This window comes from Taudactylus pleione, unplaced genomic scaffold (assembly GCF_031769625.1).
Source record: "Taudactylus pleione unplaced genomic scaffold, aTauple2 ptg001476l, whole genome shotgun sequence".
Classification (NCBI taxonomy): domain Eukaryota; kingdom Metazoa; phylum Chordata; class Amphibia; order Anura; family Myobatrachidae; genus Taudactylus; species Taudactylus pleione.
This window is the reverse complement of record NW_028285874.1, coordinates 1,266,069-1,282,792: the sequence shown is the minus strand read 5'-3', so window position 1 is coordinate 1,282,792 and position 16,724 is coordinate 1,266,069. Positions and strand designations below refer to the sequence as shown.

Below are 16,724 nucleotides of genomic sequence, written 5' to 3'. Positions count from 1 at the left end.
ACACAATTCACAAAGACAGAAAAAAAAAGAACAATATTTTCATTGTTTGTGTAGCACACTTTGAAGGTGTCACCACCCTTTAACAGACAGACACACGCTTGTCGCTGCTGCTTTAAGGATGCAGGTGCGGCTACAGCCCACACATTTCACAAAGACCGAAAAAAAAGAACAATATTTTTATTGTTTGTGTAGCACACTTTGAGGGTGTCACCACGCTTTAACAGACAGACGCATGCATGTCGCTGCTGCTTTGAGGATGCAGGTGGAATCTAGACGGGATTTGGAACCGGGGACACACTACCTCCATCAATTGTCTAAATCCCACTGCACTAATGGCGGATACCGGACGCACGTCTAACACCAACATAGCAGTCAAGGCCTCAGTTATACGTTTTGCTTCAGGATGACTGCTGTCGTACTTCATCCTCATCGCTAGAGACTGTTGGAGGGTCAATTGTTTAGTAAAAGAAGTGATGTTCCTACTTCCTCTCTGGGATGATGAACAACTCCCAGCAGCAGCAATAGCACTAGGAGGAAGTGGTTCTTGATCTTTCCCTATTTTATTTTCATCGGAGAAAGTTTGGTCCTCCATTTATGTTATATTGATATATATGTGCGGCTAAAGCGCACACAAACAAAGAAAATATTTTTTTATTTTTGCTGGAGAGTAGTGCACTTTGTGGGTTACACCACCCTTTAAGAAATGAGCCAGCCGGCTCTTTACTTATGGGACACAGGCGCACGCTTGGCGCTGCTCCTTTGTTGATGCACGTGCAGCCACAGTGCACACAAGTCACAAACACAGAAAATATATATTTTTTTGGTTTGGAGTGTACTTTGTGGGTTACAGCACCCTTTAATGGTCAAGCCAGCCGGCCCTTTACTTATGAAACAGGCGCACGCTTGGCACTACTTTGTTGATGCACGTGCGACTACTGCGCACACAATTCACAAACACAGAAAATATTTTTTTTTTTGGTTTGGACTGGAGTGTACTTTGAGGGTTACAGCACCCTTTAATGGTTAAGCCAGCCGGCCCTTTACTTATGACACAGGCGCACGCTTGGCACTACTTTGTTGATGCACGTGCGGCTACTGCGCACACAATTCACAAACACAGAAAATAATTTTTTTTTGGTTCGGACTGGAGTGTACTTTGGGGGTTACAGCACCCTTTAACGGTCAAGCCAGCCGGCCATTTACTTATGACACAGGCGCACGCTTGGCACTACTTTGTTGATGCACGTGCGGCTACTGCGCACACAATTCACAAACACAGAAAATAATTTTTTTTTTGGTTTGGACTGGAGTGTACTTTGGGGGTTACAGCACCCTTTAACGGTCAAGCCAGCTGGCCCCTTACTTATGACACAGGCGCACGCTTGGCACTACTTTGTTGATGCACGTGCGGCTACTGCACACACAATTCACAAACACAGAAAATATTTTTTTTTTTGGTTTGGACTGGAGTGTACTTTGGGGGTTACAGCTCCCTTTAATGGTTAAGCCAGCCGGCCCTTTGCTTATGACACAGGCGCATGCTTGGCACTACTTTGTTGATGCACGTGCGGCTACTGCGCACACAATTCACAAACACAGAAAATAATTTTTTTTTTGGTTCGGACTGGAGTGTACTTTGGGGGTAACAGCACCCTTTAACGGTCAAGCCAGCCGGCCCTTTACTTATGACAAAGGCGCACGCTTGGCACTACTTTGCTGATGCACGTGCGGCTACTGCGCACACAATTCACAAACACAGAAAATAATTTTTTTTTAGTTCGGACTGGAGTGTACTTTGGGGGTTACAGCACCCTTTAACGGTCAAGCCAGCCGGCCCTTTACTTATGACACAGGCGCAGGCTTGGCACTACTTTTTTGATGCACGTGCGGCTAATGCGCACACAATTCACAAACACAGAAAATTATTTTTTTTTTGGTTCGGACTGGAGTGTACTTTGAGGGTTACAGCACCCTTTAACGGTCAAGCCAGCTGGCCCTTTACTTATGACACAGGCGCACGCTTGGCACTACTTTGTTGATGCACGTGCGGCTACTGCGCACAAAATTCACAAACAGAAAATTATTTTTTTTTTGGTTTGGACTGGAGTGTACTTTGGGGGTTACAGCACCCTTTAACGGTCAAGCCAGCCGGCCCTTTACTTATGACACAGGCGCTCGCTTGGCACTACTTTGTTGATGCACGTGTGGCTACTGCGCACACAATTCACAAACACACAAAATATTATTTTTTTAGCACTTGGGGGGAGCACCCCTGATGGACAGAGCACCCCCTGGACAACACTACAGCACCCCTTTAGGACTGGGTCACTGCACAGGACTTTGGAGTGGACACAGCCCCTATGGAGAACTGACTGCACAGCACAGTACAGCCAGCCCCTATGGACTTTGAAGTAGTGGACACAGCCCCTATTAACAACAGCAGCACAGCACAACACAGCCAGCCCCTATTGACTTTGAAGTAGTGGACAACAGCAGCACAGCGCAGCACATCAAAGCACAACACTACTCTGCACTACACTACACTACACAGCCCAGCCAGCCCTAACTCCCACCCTCCCTCTTCACTGTCCACAGCCGAGTGAGAAAATGGCGCCGACGCAGGTACCTTATATAGGATCCAAAACCCGCGAGACTCGGAAGGCGGGATGATGACGTTTTGCCTCGATTTCAGATCTGAGTCAGGCGGGAAAAGTCGAGCCTGACTCGGATCTGCCTCGGATCGGGGGGGCTCGGAGGGGTTCGGATTTCAAAAATCCGAACCCGCTCACCCCTAATTGTAATATATACATTAATGGATTTGTGCACATTACACTTCCCTTTTTCCTTTTGCAGTAATCTATGGGCCTTATTCAGATGGGCCGATATTTATGCAGATGAAGCTATTATTAGCCATTACACATGCATGTAAGTTACACAGTGCACATGCAAAGTGATTGTTTTCCTATTAAGCTCACACAGAGGATTTATTAGTGACTGACAGGTAGTCAGCATTTTGGGGAGGTAACGGGGGGTGTTTTCAAAAACACAGGGGTGTCAGACCTTTTAAAACTGTTTTCTGGGTGTCCATAAATTAGCCACTGCGTCCTTGCTCACAGCAGTAGAGCCCTCTGCATGTCTGGAGATCCGCTGCATCTGCGTCAGCTTAAACTTACTCAGAAGGCTGGTGGTCGGCTTATCTGTGTTCTACGTTTCCAGTTTTGTGCATGAGCGGTTGGTGTGAGATGCTGTCAGTGGGCGTCTCTAAGCACTGGACGGTGGTTGAGTCATTAGCATATTTTTACAATTGCATTCTGTGAGAGATCGCAGCTGCAATGGCATTTGCATGCAGATCTGAATCAGGCCTTATGTTCCCTTACATATGGGCACACATTAGGGTTAATTCTTGTCAGAACATAGTTAACCCACCTGTATGTTTTTGGAGTGTGGAAGGAAACCAGAACACCTGGAGGAAACCCACACAATCACAAAAAGAACATACATATGATGCATCCCGCCGCTGTACACATGCGTACCATTATTCTAATCTATTTGAATGTGCTATCTGTGTCTATTGCAGATGCTAGGGCTGCAAGTGCAAAATACCTATTGACTCTAATGCTGGGTACACACTGACCAACTTATCGGCCGTTCAACTGAATGACCGATATATCATGTGCCTGTCAAAGTCAAATACCAAAATTGAATGAAGTACAACACAATAAACAACTTTCTGTACATTTAAATCATATTTTATATTTTTCCATATTCTTAAATATTGCTCTTCAATATCATGAATTGTTATAGATTAGTGTTTATATTCTTTACGAACGTTGCACAATTTCTAAAATAATAGTGTGTAAATATAGCCCTGCAATTCTATGTATGAAAATATATTTGGTTTTGTAAGTGATCACAGATTTGTGATCACTTATTTTATTCAACATTGCTTGTAGTTACGGCTTGTTTGGTAAATGTATGTGCTTTCCATAAGAACCTGTTTTTAACTGTAAACTGTTACCTGCCACTTTCCCACTCTGAGAGGAGAGGGACTAAGGACATAAGCACACATGGTCACTACAATGATGGCAAGCAAGATGTTACCACGACTCAGGAAGACAGTGTGAAAGCTTGACCAGTTCCATTGTTTTACCTGTAATCTATTGTGTAGTGACCAGTTTATCTAAACTGTTATATGTGTCACTAAGCTTACTTCTTTAAGGTTTTCTGTCTATAAAATGTATCACACTGACCCTGCAAGTAAGAGCATTCAGAATTGAAGCCTTGTGTTGTGCCAACCACACATGCACATTATATGGGTGGTACTCTTTTTATATTTCTTTATGCTCATAAATCTTTTGGACTTTCTCTTAGAGTGCATCTGGTGCTGGCAAGCCGAATTCCTACAAAAGTCCTATTGTGATTTTTTTTATGTAAAGAGATTGTGTACTTAAATTGCATGGTTATTTTCAAGTGTAAGCAGCTGAGTCTTTAAGTTACATGTATATACCGCATTTTCTGTTTGTCACTAAATTCAAATGTTTATATTTGTTCTGCTATAGTATAGTATACTGAAGTAAATTGTTAGAAGTTTCAGGGAATAAGCTGCCAGCAATAGAAAATTTCTGTACAGGAAACAAAGTGTGTATGTGAATTGTGTGTTTGAAATATTGTTAAAAGTGGAGGTCACGTCACTTTAGAAACATGGGATACCCATGTGAGGTCTCGAGCTGAATGCCAAGGTAAGAGGCATTCAGGTTTTTGAAATAAACAAGATAATGCTGGTATTAGAAATACTTGTGGTGTTAGATTAGCTTGAAAGGATATTTCAGAAATGCAAGTGGTTAAAGAAAGTTTTAATCGGCTTGAACTGTTTACAATCATCAAAGCTTGTGGTAAATAGTACCAATGACAGCAGGTGATTGGCCTGGCTCAGAGACAAGAAATTGTAACTGAGTGACTGTATCAGTCTCTAACAGGGTGTGTTAGGGACCACACTGGAAAGCACCTTGAAGTTTGACTTGGTTTGCTTCCAGTTGTGAATAGTGGAGGACATGTCACTAAGGTAATGTGAGCCTGTGGACATGCACCGTGGTCTGTTTGCATACGGCAGGAATAATATTTTCTGCTATGAGAGCAAAGCAGATGTGGCAGGGGCAAATTAATTAGGACCAGTAGGGTCGGCAAGATGTATTATGCACAAATAGTGTGAAGGCAATACCCTACTGTGATAAGTGGATGAAACTGACTGCAAAATGTGTGATACCATTTCCTAGTGTTGGTAGCTTTGACCCAGAAATATTGAGCTCAGTTAAAGATAAGATTTGTACGTTAAGATTCCTGAAGTGGCAACTTAAACATAATATGTTTTTGAATGTGTGGCTACATGAGGGCAGTATATGGTATGAAAAAAATCACACACACTGGTACGAACAAAGAGACACAGTTGGTTACAAAAGTCGCAAATGCACCACCTCCGCCATACGCAGATGATGGCCTAATTACCGCTGATAAGAAAGTTAAATCTAATTTGTATCCAGTGTTGGAAAAAGAAAAAAATATTATGATTTTGATGAAGACAATGAACCTGCTTTAATTTCTGCTGTTTCTCATATAATCAAATTACAGGAGGGCCCACAAAAGAGGGGAGGGGTAGTTTCTGCTCCAGTGGCCATAATTGAGGCTCAGGAGGAGCTCTCAGATGTTAATAAGCCCAGGAGCATTCATGCTACTGAAACAATAGTCCCTGCAATTAGCATAAACAATAGTGAACCTGCAGGACTATACCCTGTATGCACAATAACTGTTCCTAATAGTAAGCCTGACAAGGAGTGTGTGTTCCCTCTAAGAAATGTAGCTATGCATTGTCATTGGAGTAGATCTGAATTACAGTCAATTATTACTGAATTCCCAGGTCCTAGGAAAAATCTAACAAATTGTCAAAAATGAATTAAGAATTTAGGTAATGTCCATGAACCCACAAATAAAAATTGGAGAGGAATCATGGTACATGCCCTTAGGGAATCAGCTAATGACCATGATAAAATTATCATCAAGAGAAAGTGTTGGGAAAGTGAGGGTAATTAATTCTGGATAGGGTATGGTGATGGCCTTGAGAACTGATTCGCCTGGACTAGTGGTGGCATCAAGTTTTCGATGCATCCTTTGGGCTGTGTAGCAGCCTCAAGGGCTGGAATGCTTTGGCCAGCTGCGGCCTGAGGGCTGAGGGTGAGATGCAGCCTTTGGGCTGTGTGGAAGCCTTGAAGGCTGGTTAGATGTGGTCTGTGGGCCGAGGAAGATATGTAGCCTTTGGGCTAGTGAAGCAGCCTTAAGGACTGATTGGTCTTGGCTAGTTGTGGACAGGGTGCCAAAGATGAGATGCAGCCTTTGGGCTGGTGAAGCAGCCTTGAGGGCTGATTGATCTTGGCTAGTTGTGGCCTGGGGGCCAAAGATGAGATGCAGCCTTTGGGTTGGTGAAGCAGCCATGAGGGCTGGTTAGTTTCCAATGGAGTGTGCACATTGACTTGACAAGATTTACCAGTGTTGCCGGGTTGACACTGGTGGCGGTGCACAGGGTGACGCACTTTGGATGCTGAGATTTACCAACACCGCTGGATTGACACTGGATCGGTGTGCCGGATGGTGCACTTTGGATGCTGAGTTGCTACCAGTGCCGCCAGGTTGACACTGGTGTCAATGTGCTGGATTGTGCAGTAGGGATGCATGGATACGACCAGCTTCGCCGGGTTGACACAAGCTGCCTGACGCTGATGTGGTCTCGGGATGGTAGTGCACTACTAACCGCTGAGATGACACACATGGCTGTGGCTTGGGTGCACACCGTGCTACCTTGATGACATGGCATATGAAATGCAAAGCATGCCACCTGGATGGAGCGAATGACAGAGAAATATCACATCAGACTGGACTCTGGAACTCGACTGTAGAACAGGAGACTGACACAACCAGAAGCACAAGAAAACTCTATCACCGGCATGGAGTGAAGGGCTGGCTGGAATTTAACAGACACAGGGCCCAAACCAGGGCAAAACTCCCTTAGTGACAGACTAATGTGCAGATGGGCTGTGCACAGAGTGGAGAATCAATTAGTGTACAACTGATATTGCACACAGACAGGCAGTAATTAGTGCAGTGTCTCAGCAGCAACTAAGGCTGAAAATTGCAAACAATATAATCTGCTTAACTGCAGATACTAACAGAAATGAAATGCAAAGTGAAAAACTAATGACTGTGAGTATGCAGGCCCAGCAGGAACAGCATCAAAGGTACATGGACCGTATGGTAAGGAAATACAGCTACAGTCAGTTAAGTATTAGACATATGGACAAATAGGACATATGGCCAGGAAATGTAAATTGGGACAGTATAAGAAGGGAAATAGAGACTCAGGTTATGTTCAGGTACATGGGAGAAATTACCCTACACAATATTAGGAACAGGGTAATTGGCTTAGAAGGGATCAAGGATTAGAAAGAGCCCCATCATATGGGAATTATTCAGAGAATACCGAGTAGCTGATGCTACATGCCAGAGACAAGCACAAATGCTACACTGAGTATGTCAATAAGTCTTGAAGTTTAGGTCATTCCTGTATGCTACAGCCAGTTAGATTGACAGAAAACCTCAATTATTAACTTAATGTAAAAATTCATGTTTCTGGTACTAATCAAACTTTTATTGTAGAAATAGGGCTGACCAGATCCTTAATAACCTCTATATGTATCCATCCTTAGTCATATGGATGAGTTATTGTTATGATCATTATTGTCTTTTTTTGCCTGCTACTAAAACAATTGTGTCATCTCTTGCAAGTAGGACACATTATAAGGATAAGCTGCAGTCATGTCGGTCAAAGGAGAAATATTTGGGACATGTCTGACCCAGGAGACGAGGCACTTGACACCAGACAGGATATAGGAAAGATACAATATGAGGGTGTGATCTAATGTTATATGCATAGTATGCTGTATCTGCTCATTCTAAATTTTACATAAACGAGCACAAGATGGAAGTTATCCCTTATGGCATCAACAAATAATAACAAAGATGTATTATGCTAAATCCTGTATTTTTTTACCATATGTATCTCATAAGATACAAAGGTTGGAGAGTGGTGAGGATTTAGCAGTTACACAGATACGCATGATTGCATGGAACATTTATATCAGTTTGATTTTATATATAAAGTTGGGGTCCCATGATAGATAAGAATCATGTTTTATGCTTCTTACAAATAACAATTTTTTTTTAATTATTACCAGTTATTTATATAGCGCACACATATTCCGCAGCACTTTACAGAGAATATCTTACCATTCACATCTGTCCCTTCCCCAGTGGAGCTTACAATCTATATTCCCTACAACATGCTCGCAAACATACACACTATGGTCAATTTTGAGGGAAGCCAATTAACCTACCAGTATATTTTTGGAGTGTGGAAGGAAACCGGAGTACCCGGAGGAAACCCATGCAAGCACAGGGATAATATACAAACTCCACGCAGTTAGGGCCGTTGTGGGTAGAACACCAATATGACATTCACAAGGGACACAAAGGACTATCAACTTCCACTGGTAGTGACAGATGTAAAATGTCTAAGCACTGGCATATATAGGGATTACACATATTATTATATTATATTATTAAGAAAAGGAGAGCTGATGAGGTTCAAAGAGAGTGGCAGCCTCACCATTCGCTCAGTTCCCAAGAATCCAGGCAACCAATTTGTTTTTGCTTTGATTTTTGAGACTCTCAGCGTACAGACACTGATAAATATGCAAAGGTTGAGTTACCACAGGGGGCTCATTCCAACCCATTTAATACAAAACAACTTCATTCAAGTTGTATAATGTGGTAATTTGAAATGTTTATTCAGGGCAATTTGTTTTTAATTTGGTTATAAAAAAAATAAGTTTGATTGAGGTGATGACTGAGACAGGGTAAGTATTGCAAGAAGCATTGCAAGGTATTTCAAAAGTAACAGAACCTGTCACCATTGGAAATATATATATATATATATATATATATATATATATATATATTTTGTTGGACAGATAACATTGAACTGTGATAATGAAATGACTGTCAGGTTCACCATGGGTGTGAGAAAGCAAACAAGATGATAACAGATGAGTTTAAAGCTTCTGTCTCTGATCATGTTGGGCACTAAATGAATGGTTGTCCTTTTCCCCAAACTTTGAATTAGTGTGTTTTAAGAGAAGGTAATACTGACTGTGGTGACACATGTCCAATAAACAAATAACAAAGATCCATTAATACTGATATTCAAAACTTAAAATCAATCCAACAAGATGGTATTAAATTGTCAAAATTTGGTAACCAGGGTATATGATATACCAATCATACTAGTGATATTTTTTTTATTATAATGATATCTCTATTTATAAAGTGTGTTAGGAATATGTTCAAAAGGACCAACAACCAAATCAACCAACCAAATCAATCAACTTGGTATAGAAATGTATGCTAGGGTTCCAAATAAAGTATTACAACACAGAACTGGACAATCTATTTTTGCAAAGGTAATCAAGTGATGGAGAATGGGTTTGGAAGGTGTGGAATCAGATGAGAAATTGATAGAAACTTTGGTCCAACTTAATGCATTGTTCAGTTTTAGTATAATAAATAGATCTGATTAAAATTTGGGATTTTGAAACACTATGGAGGGTTTGTAAATATTATAAGCCCATAATTGAAGAAGAAAAAAGGTCTATGTATGCATAATAGTGATTTGAAATAGGCAAACATCCTTTAGAGGATTAGTATTTATTGGTGGATGGTAAAGAAATGTATGTATATTTTTAAATATTTAAATTGGTTCTACTAAGGAAAGAAATGTGAATAGATTTAGCCATACATAATTACATGCAAAAGTGAATGTTACTCCAGATATCATAGAAAATTTAGCCCAAAGTTACCCAAGCATCCGTTATAGGATAGATGAGTTCCCACACCCTACCAATGGTCCCTAGGTATCTGAGTGCATATAAAGGTTGTCTTACCCTTTCCTTCTGTACTCAATTGTATGATCAATGTATGATTTGTATTATAAATATATATATATATATATATATATGTATATATATATATATATATATAAATAAGTAACATAATTCTATGTCTGGCTTAATGTCATAAGTTAAGAAAGGTGATAGTTTACTAGACTACCAAAGGGTGGACTGTCGAAGTCAAAAGCAAAATTGAATGAAGTACAACAATAAACAACTTTCTGTACTTTTAACTCATATTTTATATTTTTCCATATACTTAAATATTGCTCTTCAATATCATGAATTGTTATATATTAGTGTTTATATTCTTTACAAATGTTGCACAACTTCCAAAATAACAGTGTGTAAATATAGCACTGCAATTCTATGTATGAAAATATATTTGATTTTGTAAGTGATCACAGATTTGTGATCACTTATTTTATTCAACATTGCTTGTAGTTGCAGCTTTTTTGGTTAATGTATATGCTTTCCATAAGTTAAGAATCTGTTTTTAACTGTAAACTGTTGCATGGATTTTCCCACTCTGGGTGTCGAGCGCCTGAAGACATAAGCACACATGGATACAACAATGATGACAAGCAAGATGTTACCACGTCTCAGGAAGACAGTGTGAAAGCTTGACCAGTTGCAATTTTTTACCTGTAATCTAGTGTGTAGTGACCAGTAACACTAAGGTTCCTCTTTTAAGGTTTTATGTCTATAAAATGTACTACACTGACCCTGCAAGTCAGTGCATTCAGAATTGAAGCCTTCTGTTGTGCCAACCACGCATGCGCATTTGGCGGTAATCTTTGTATTTCTTTATGCAAATAAATCTTTTGGACTTTGGAACTCCAAGTAAGTTGATTGGAATTCACATTTATTTTACTTTAATTGCCTGTCGGCCAGTGTGTACAGACGGTAGTGTGTACAGACAATATGTCTATGAACGATGTTGTTCACAGACATATCGCATTGGCTGTGCAGCACACCCAATGGCAGATATATCTGCTCATCATGCTGTGTATATGAGTGGTCAGCCAACCACCCATACACTTGCGGCAGAGGCTGCTGGGGAGGGAGACACGCCACATCCCTTGTTGAGTGGGACCGCAGATGGTGGTTGTTCAGTGTGTTGAGGAATCTTTTATATATTATATTTATACCAGGGGTGCCAATTATTGAAGAAGGAATCTTCAATAATAATATATGTATACTTTATTTATATATAATTATAAAAGTAGATAAAATTCAATTAACATACGTTTTATCATATATATATATATATATATATATATATATATACATATATATATATATATATTTGCAAGTACATGCAGTTCTCATACATATGAATTATGAAAATATGATTCCGAAAGTGAGTTCAGACATGGAATTCCAGCTCTAATCATCTGATATTTATTTACAGTCAAATTATACAGAATAAAATATACACAGTAATTATATATATACTAGTTATATTTATGCTTCCTTAAGACACACAAAACAAAACAATTTAACAAACTTAGACAATTACTAACATGAATTGTATACTTGCAAGTATATACTTAGTATAACTGAACAAAAGGCCAGATAACATACATTTGCTAAGGATATGCATATTCTGATTGTGGTCTTTGACACTCCCCTCTGCATACCAGTATCTGTGTTCATTTTATTTAATCTATTTCTTACTATAAAGTATATATATCTAAAATAACTATTAATGAGATTTTAATTCAGGCAATGTCTTTAATCCTAATCTTCTTAAAATATGAATAATTACCTAAATGGCAACAAGTATCTATGAACAACCATCATCTACAGATATATCTACAGGTCAGTCAATCTGCAGATAACATCTCTCAAGTGTGTACCCACCTTAAGAGGGAGATGTATCAAACCTTAGAATGAGAAAGAGGAGAGAGATAAAGTACCAACCAATCAGCTCCTAACTGTATCTTTACAGGCTGTGTTTAAAGAAAATGGCAGTTAGGAGCTGGTTGGTTGGTACTTTATCTCTCTCCTCTTTATCACTCTCCAGGACTTAGTACATTTCCCCCCTAAATATATGAACACAATACTGTATATACGAATGTGCACAAAATACATGTTTATGTCACACATATTGACTTAAATGCTGCACTGCTTTATTTCTAATTTGATTTGTGTCTTAATTATTTTATTAGAATTATTCAGCTGCTAATGAGGAAATTTAAAGAATACAAAATCAACACGTTTCTAAAACTGTTTAACCTTGTATTTAATATCTGCGTCGTGAGTCTTTCACTTTGCAAATCAGAGACTCAGAACCCGGCACCTGGATGTCATCTTCCTGTAAAGAGCAAATATTTATTTCCATATAAATACTCCCAGGATGGAGATCTCATTATAGGCGGAATTTTCACTGTTAACGGCATGGTGTCAAAACTGCCTTTTCAATATGGAATCTATAGTCCGATGTGTGTATGGTAAGTGCAGAAAGAAGGCATAGATTCCATGTCATTACACTAATTGGACTATAACCTTGGAGAGAGATAATGTGGGTGGAGGTACAGTACCTACCAATCTGCTCCTAACTGTCATCTTACAGACTGTGTTTGAAAAATGACAGGAGCTGATTGGTTGGTGCTTTATCCCTCATCAAGGCTTAGTACATCTACCCTATAGTGACAATTAAAAGGCTGATTTCCAGTTGCAGGCAATGTCAATGCCGCACACAGGTGGCCAATGTTTTAAGTCTGCGAATGCATCCCAGTCGCACAGCACGTGTGTTGCTATTGTATGCGTTCAGAAACGCAGAACAGATTTGGAAGTCAGGATGTGGAATTCATAGAGTGTTTCCAGGAAAGTATCAGGGGAGTGGCTAAGCAGACCAGGGCAAGTCACTGTTAGTGGCTGCATCCAAAGACACACACAGGCGTGCACACAGGATTCCACACTGTGATTGGGAGTTATATTTTTAGATAAAGCAGGAGCCAGAGGTGGTTTAAGAGAGGAGGGGGCCTGTGTGCAGGTTCCCATTGGGCCCCCTCCTCTTCGGCAGTGTCGTAGACGCTGACAAGGTGCTGTCCCAGGACAGCTCTACTGCTCATGCGCGAAGCATTGAAAAATGGCCATGGTGGTCATTTTCCCAGTGATTTCTGCAGCTGTCGGAGGGGTAAGTATATTTAAAGGTTGCAGCTAGATCTATATGAGTCCAGGGTGTGTGGTGTATGGGCCCCCCTGAACCAAAGGTCCCATGTGCACATTAAATTTTTCACCCATTATAGATATTCCCCCTGGCAGGAGCATCAGTATGTCATGAAATGTATCAAGGAAGCTTCTTTACTAGACATGCAGAGACAGCATAGGATATGACAGTTGTAGACGCACATACATGTTGTACTTCCTTACACATTATTTCCACTTGTAGAGAAAGTGATCCCATTGTTTAAAAAATAAGAGTAACAAGATTGCTGCCTTACACCAAATTTTTTAAAAGTGTTGAATATACATTTTTTAAACATATATTTATAAAAATTCTTTCTTTGTGTATCTGCAAATATGATATATTTGAATTTTTTTTAGCATCACATGAGAATGAGAAGTGCTATTTTTTTTCTTTCGGTCTCCATGTATGATTAAATGTTATAGTTAATTTTGAAATAATGAGGATGATATTCACTTTTAATTCTAGAAAGAAAACTGTAATATATTTAATACTTTTTTAAGCATTCTGTAAAAAACAATACAAATAACAAAAGAATAGCAATAACAATGGTGTCATTTTTTGTTTAAACAGTGTACATCGTAGAGAATATCGACATCTCAGAGCTTTTATATTTATAATTAATGAAATTAACAGTAACCCCTATCTTCTTCCCAATATTACTCTTGGTTACCATGTGTATGATTCTTGCGGAAGTGAGATTAAAGCTGTAAAGCATATTTTAGAGATACTGTCTGGACACAAACAGATAATTCCAAATTACTCATGCAGGGAATCTGGTAAAGTAGTTGGGTTTATTGGAGATCTCAACTCATTCACCACCATTCCTATGGCACAGTTGCTGAATGTTCTTGGGTATACACAGGTAAGTGCCAGCATTCTGTATTAAAAATTAGAGCATATGGTAGATTCAGTTAAGTTTAATATTTTTGGCTGACTCATAAAACCCTCAGGGCGGTGTTCTGCTTTGTTACCATTGTGTGGACCACTCACCTACCTTTGGGGATTGCCATTCAGGAACAGTTACCAGCATCTCATATTTAAACAAAATAGAGATCCCCTCTGGTGCCCTAAATTCCACACTGCCCACTTTAAATTTAAATTAGTTCATGGCGCTTGGAGTTTCCAGTTTCAATAAATTGAATCTATTGCAGACTTTCTTATATTTTCAAACTGAAAGTCTCTATATCAAACTCCACATAGGTTCTCTATATACAGTACCCACATCGTATTACACTCACTTAATGACAAATGTCCTTGTTTCTAAAAAAAAGCTTGAAATTCCTTACATTAAGGTGTGCTCCTCTTCCAGTTCTGTTCCACTTATTCTCAAACACTTTCTCTCCTGAAACCCTTTAATGCATTAGGGGTTTCAGGCCCTGATTCAGAGCCGGACACTCTGACAGAGCGCTCGCTCTGAATCAGGGCCGTCCCTTCTCCTTTTTGGAGCGGCCTCATGGCCGCTCACATAGCTGTGGGTACACACCCACATCTATAGCAAGTGGCCAAAATAATGGTCGCGATGGTCAAGAACATCGGGACCATCGGGCTTGTGATGAGACCCTAGCAGTGATTTTGGCTCTATCAGCTCGGCCATCGTTATTCGGGTCTCGCGCATGCGCACGACGGAGCCGCCCCCGTCGTGCACATGCGCACTTGGGCACCATCAACCCACTTGCGAGCGCTCAGCGCTAGCGAGCGGGTCTGAATTAGGCCCTCAGTGCCATGTACAGAGAAAAAAAGAGGAAAAAAGAAACCCTTCAATGCAAACCCTGAAACCCTTCAATGCATTAGGGATTTCAGGCCCTGATTCAGAGCCGGACACTCTGACAGAGTGCTCGCTCTGAATCAGGGCCGTCCCTTCTCCTGGCCGCTCGCATAGCTGTGGGTGACCACACACAGCTATAGCGAGTGGCCAAAATGATGGTCGCGATGTTCAAGACCATCGCGACCATCGGGCTTGCGACGAGACCCTTGCAGTAGGGTCTCACTGCCACAAGCCCTGGAGTGCTTTTGGCTCTATCATAGCCAAAAGCACTCCCACTGACATCACTAGTGATGTCAGTGGGGCCGGACCGAGACGGTAGGCATTCCCATGGGAATGCCTCCATCTGGGCAGCCACGCCCCCGGCAAGCCCACCAAAGGGGGCGTGCTTTCAACCACCATTGACAGCACACCCTCTTTGGTACAAGAACCATAATGATGGCTTGGCCGTCATTATTCGGGTCTCGTGCATGCGCACGACGGAGCCGCCTCTGTCGTGTGCATGCGTATTTGGGCACCATCAACCTGCTTGCGAGCGCTCAGCCCTCGCGAGCAGGTCTGAATTAGGCCCTCAGTGCCATGTACAGAGAAAAAAAGAGAAAAAAGAAAAAAGGACGGACACCTAGTGCATTAAAACCTAAATCTTTATTGAACACACAGTTATCTCCGTACACATTGGAGGGCAATATCTAAAAAGATATTATAGAAAAATCTTTTTTCCATAAAAGCTATCCCTCTTGCAAGTCTCCCTGCCAGAACTGGTGGCTCAAAACTATTTTGAGAGTGTAAAGGCAAATTATGTTATGTCACAGTACAGAACTGTCTATTCTCCAAGAGCAATGACATATGTTTGGAGGACACTTTCACATTGTTCTAAATAACTCCTTGAATCCAGTCCATTTTTTGGGATCCATTTATTCACTGGATTATATTCCCAGTTTTGTGTGATTGTGCAATCAATCAATTTTTTCTTATTCTTATGAATGATTTATGAATGATTTCCAGTAAATCAATCATGACATTGCAAGTCTTGATTTTTCACCTCTGAAGAAGTCAATTTATGGATGAAACGCATAGGAGTTCTGGTGCCTTGTCCATGTGCTAAGCGGGAGGATCCTGCGTCATCTCAACTGCATTGTGAGTGTGGATACTGTGTCACCTTCTTTAAACTGTAAGCAATATTTATAAGTGATGCATTGTTTTTAGCAAAAATGAAAAAAATCTATTTATTTACTGATCGGCCATTCGGCCTTTTTCTTGTTGGGTGATGTTTAGTAAGAGGGTATTTTTAGGAACATCCCAGGTATATCAGCCTCCACAATTCCACACCTTGTGTTATCATAGTGGAAAGGACACAGTAAAGATGACCTACCGATGTTATCATATGATTTTCTCACTCTTCTATTTTAATATTTCTTCTCTATAGCACCCTCTGATTTTTGCACTTGTGTATTATTGCTTGTTTCTTACTAACAGGTGAGTTACCGTGAGGTGCAACTTTTTACAACTGCCCATTTTAGCACAAGATAAGGCATTGATTCTTTGTGTCTTTTTATATATATATAATAAATTAGAAAGTGACAGTTTTTAAACTATTATCTCAAGAATGCGCCATTATAAAGATGGGACTTTTCAACTTGTTGCACAGCTGCAGTAGGAGCTTCCAGCAGGTGTAGTCATAGTGGCTTCACTTGGGTCCAGCAAGATGGCCATC

The 16,724-nt window shown here is 40.3% G+C and overlaps 1 protein-coding gene across 1 annotated transcript in view; it reads left to right on the top strand.

The window, feature by feature from the left end:
* Positions 1 to 13,858: 13,858 nt before the first annotated feature.
* Positions 13,859 to 16,724, top strand: part of LOC148442526 (vomeronasal type-2 receptor 26-like) — a 50,657-nt gene continuing 47,791 nt past the window's right edge. The window contains exon 1 of the mRNA XM_088463868.1: positions 13,859 to 14,110. Within this exon, the coding sequence (XP_088319994.1) occupies positions 14,075 to 14,110 (36 nt within the window). The 5' untranslated portion in view covers positions 13,859 to 14,074. The remainder of the gene's footprint in view (positions 14,111 to 16,724) is intronic.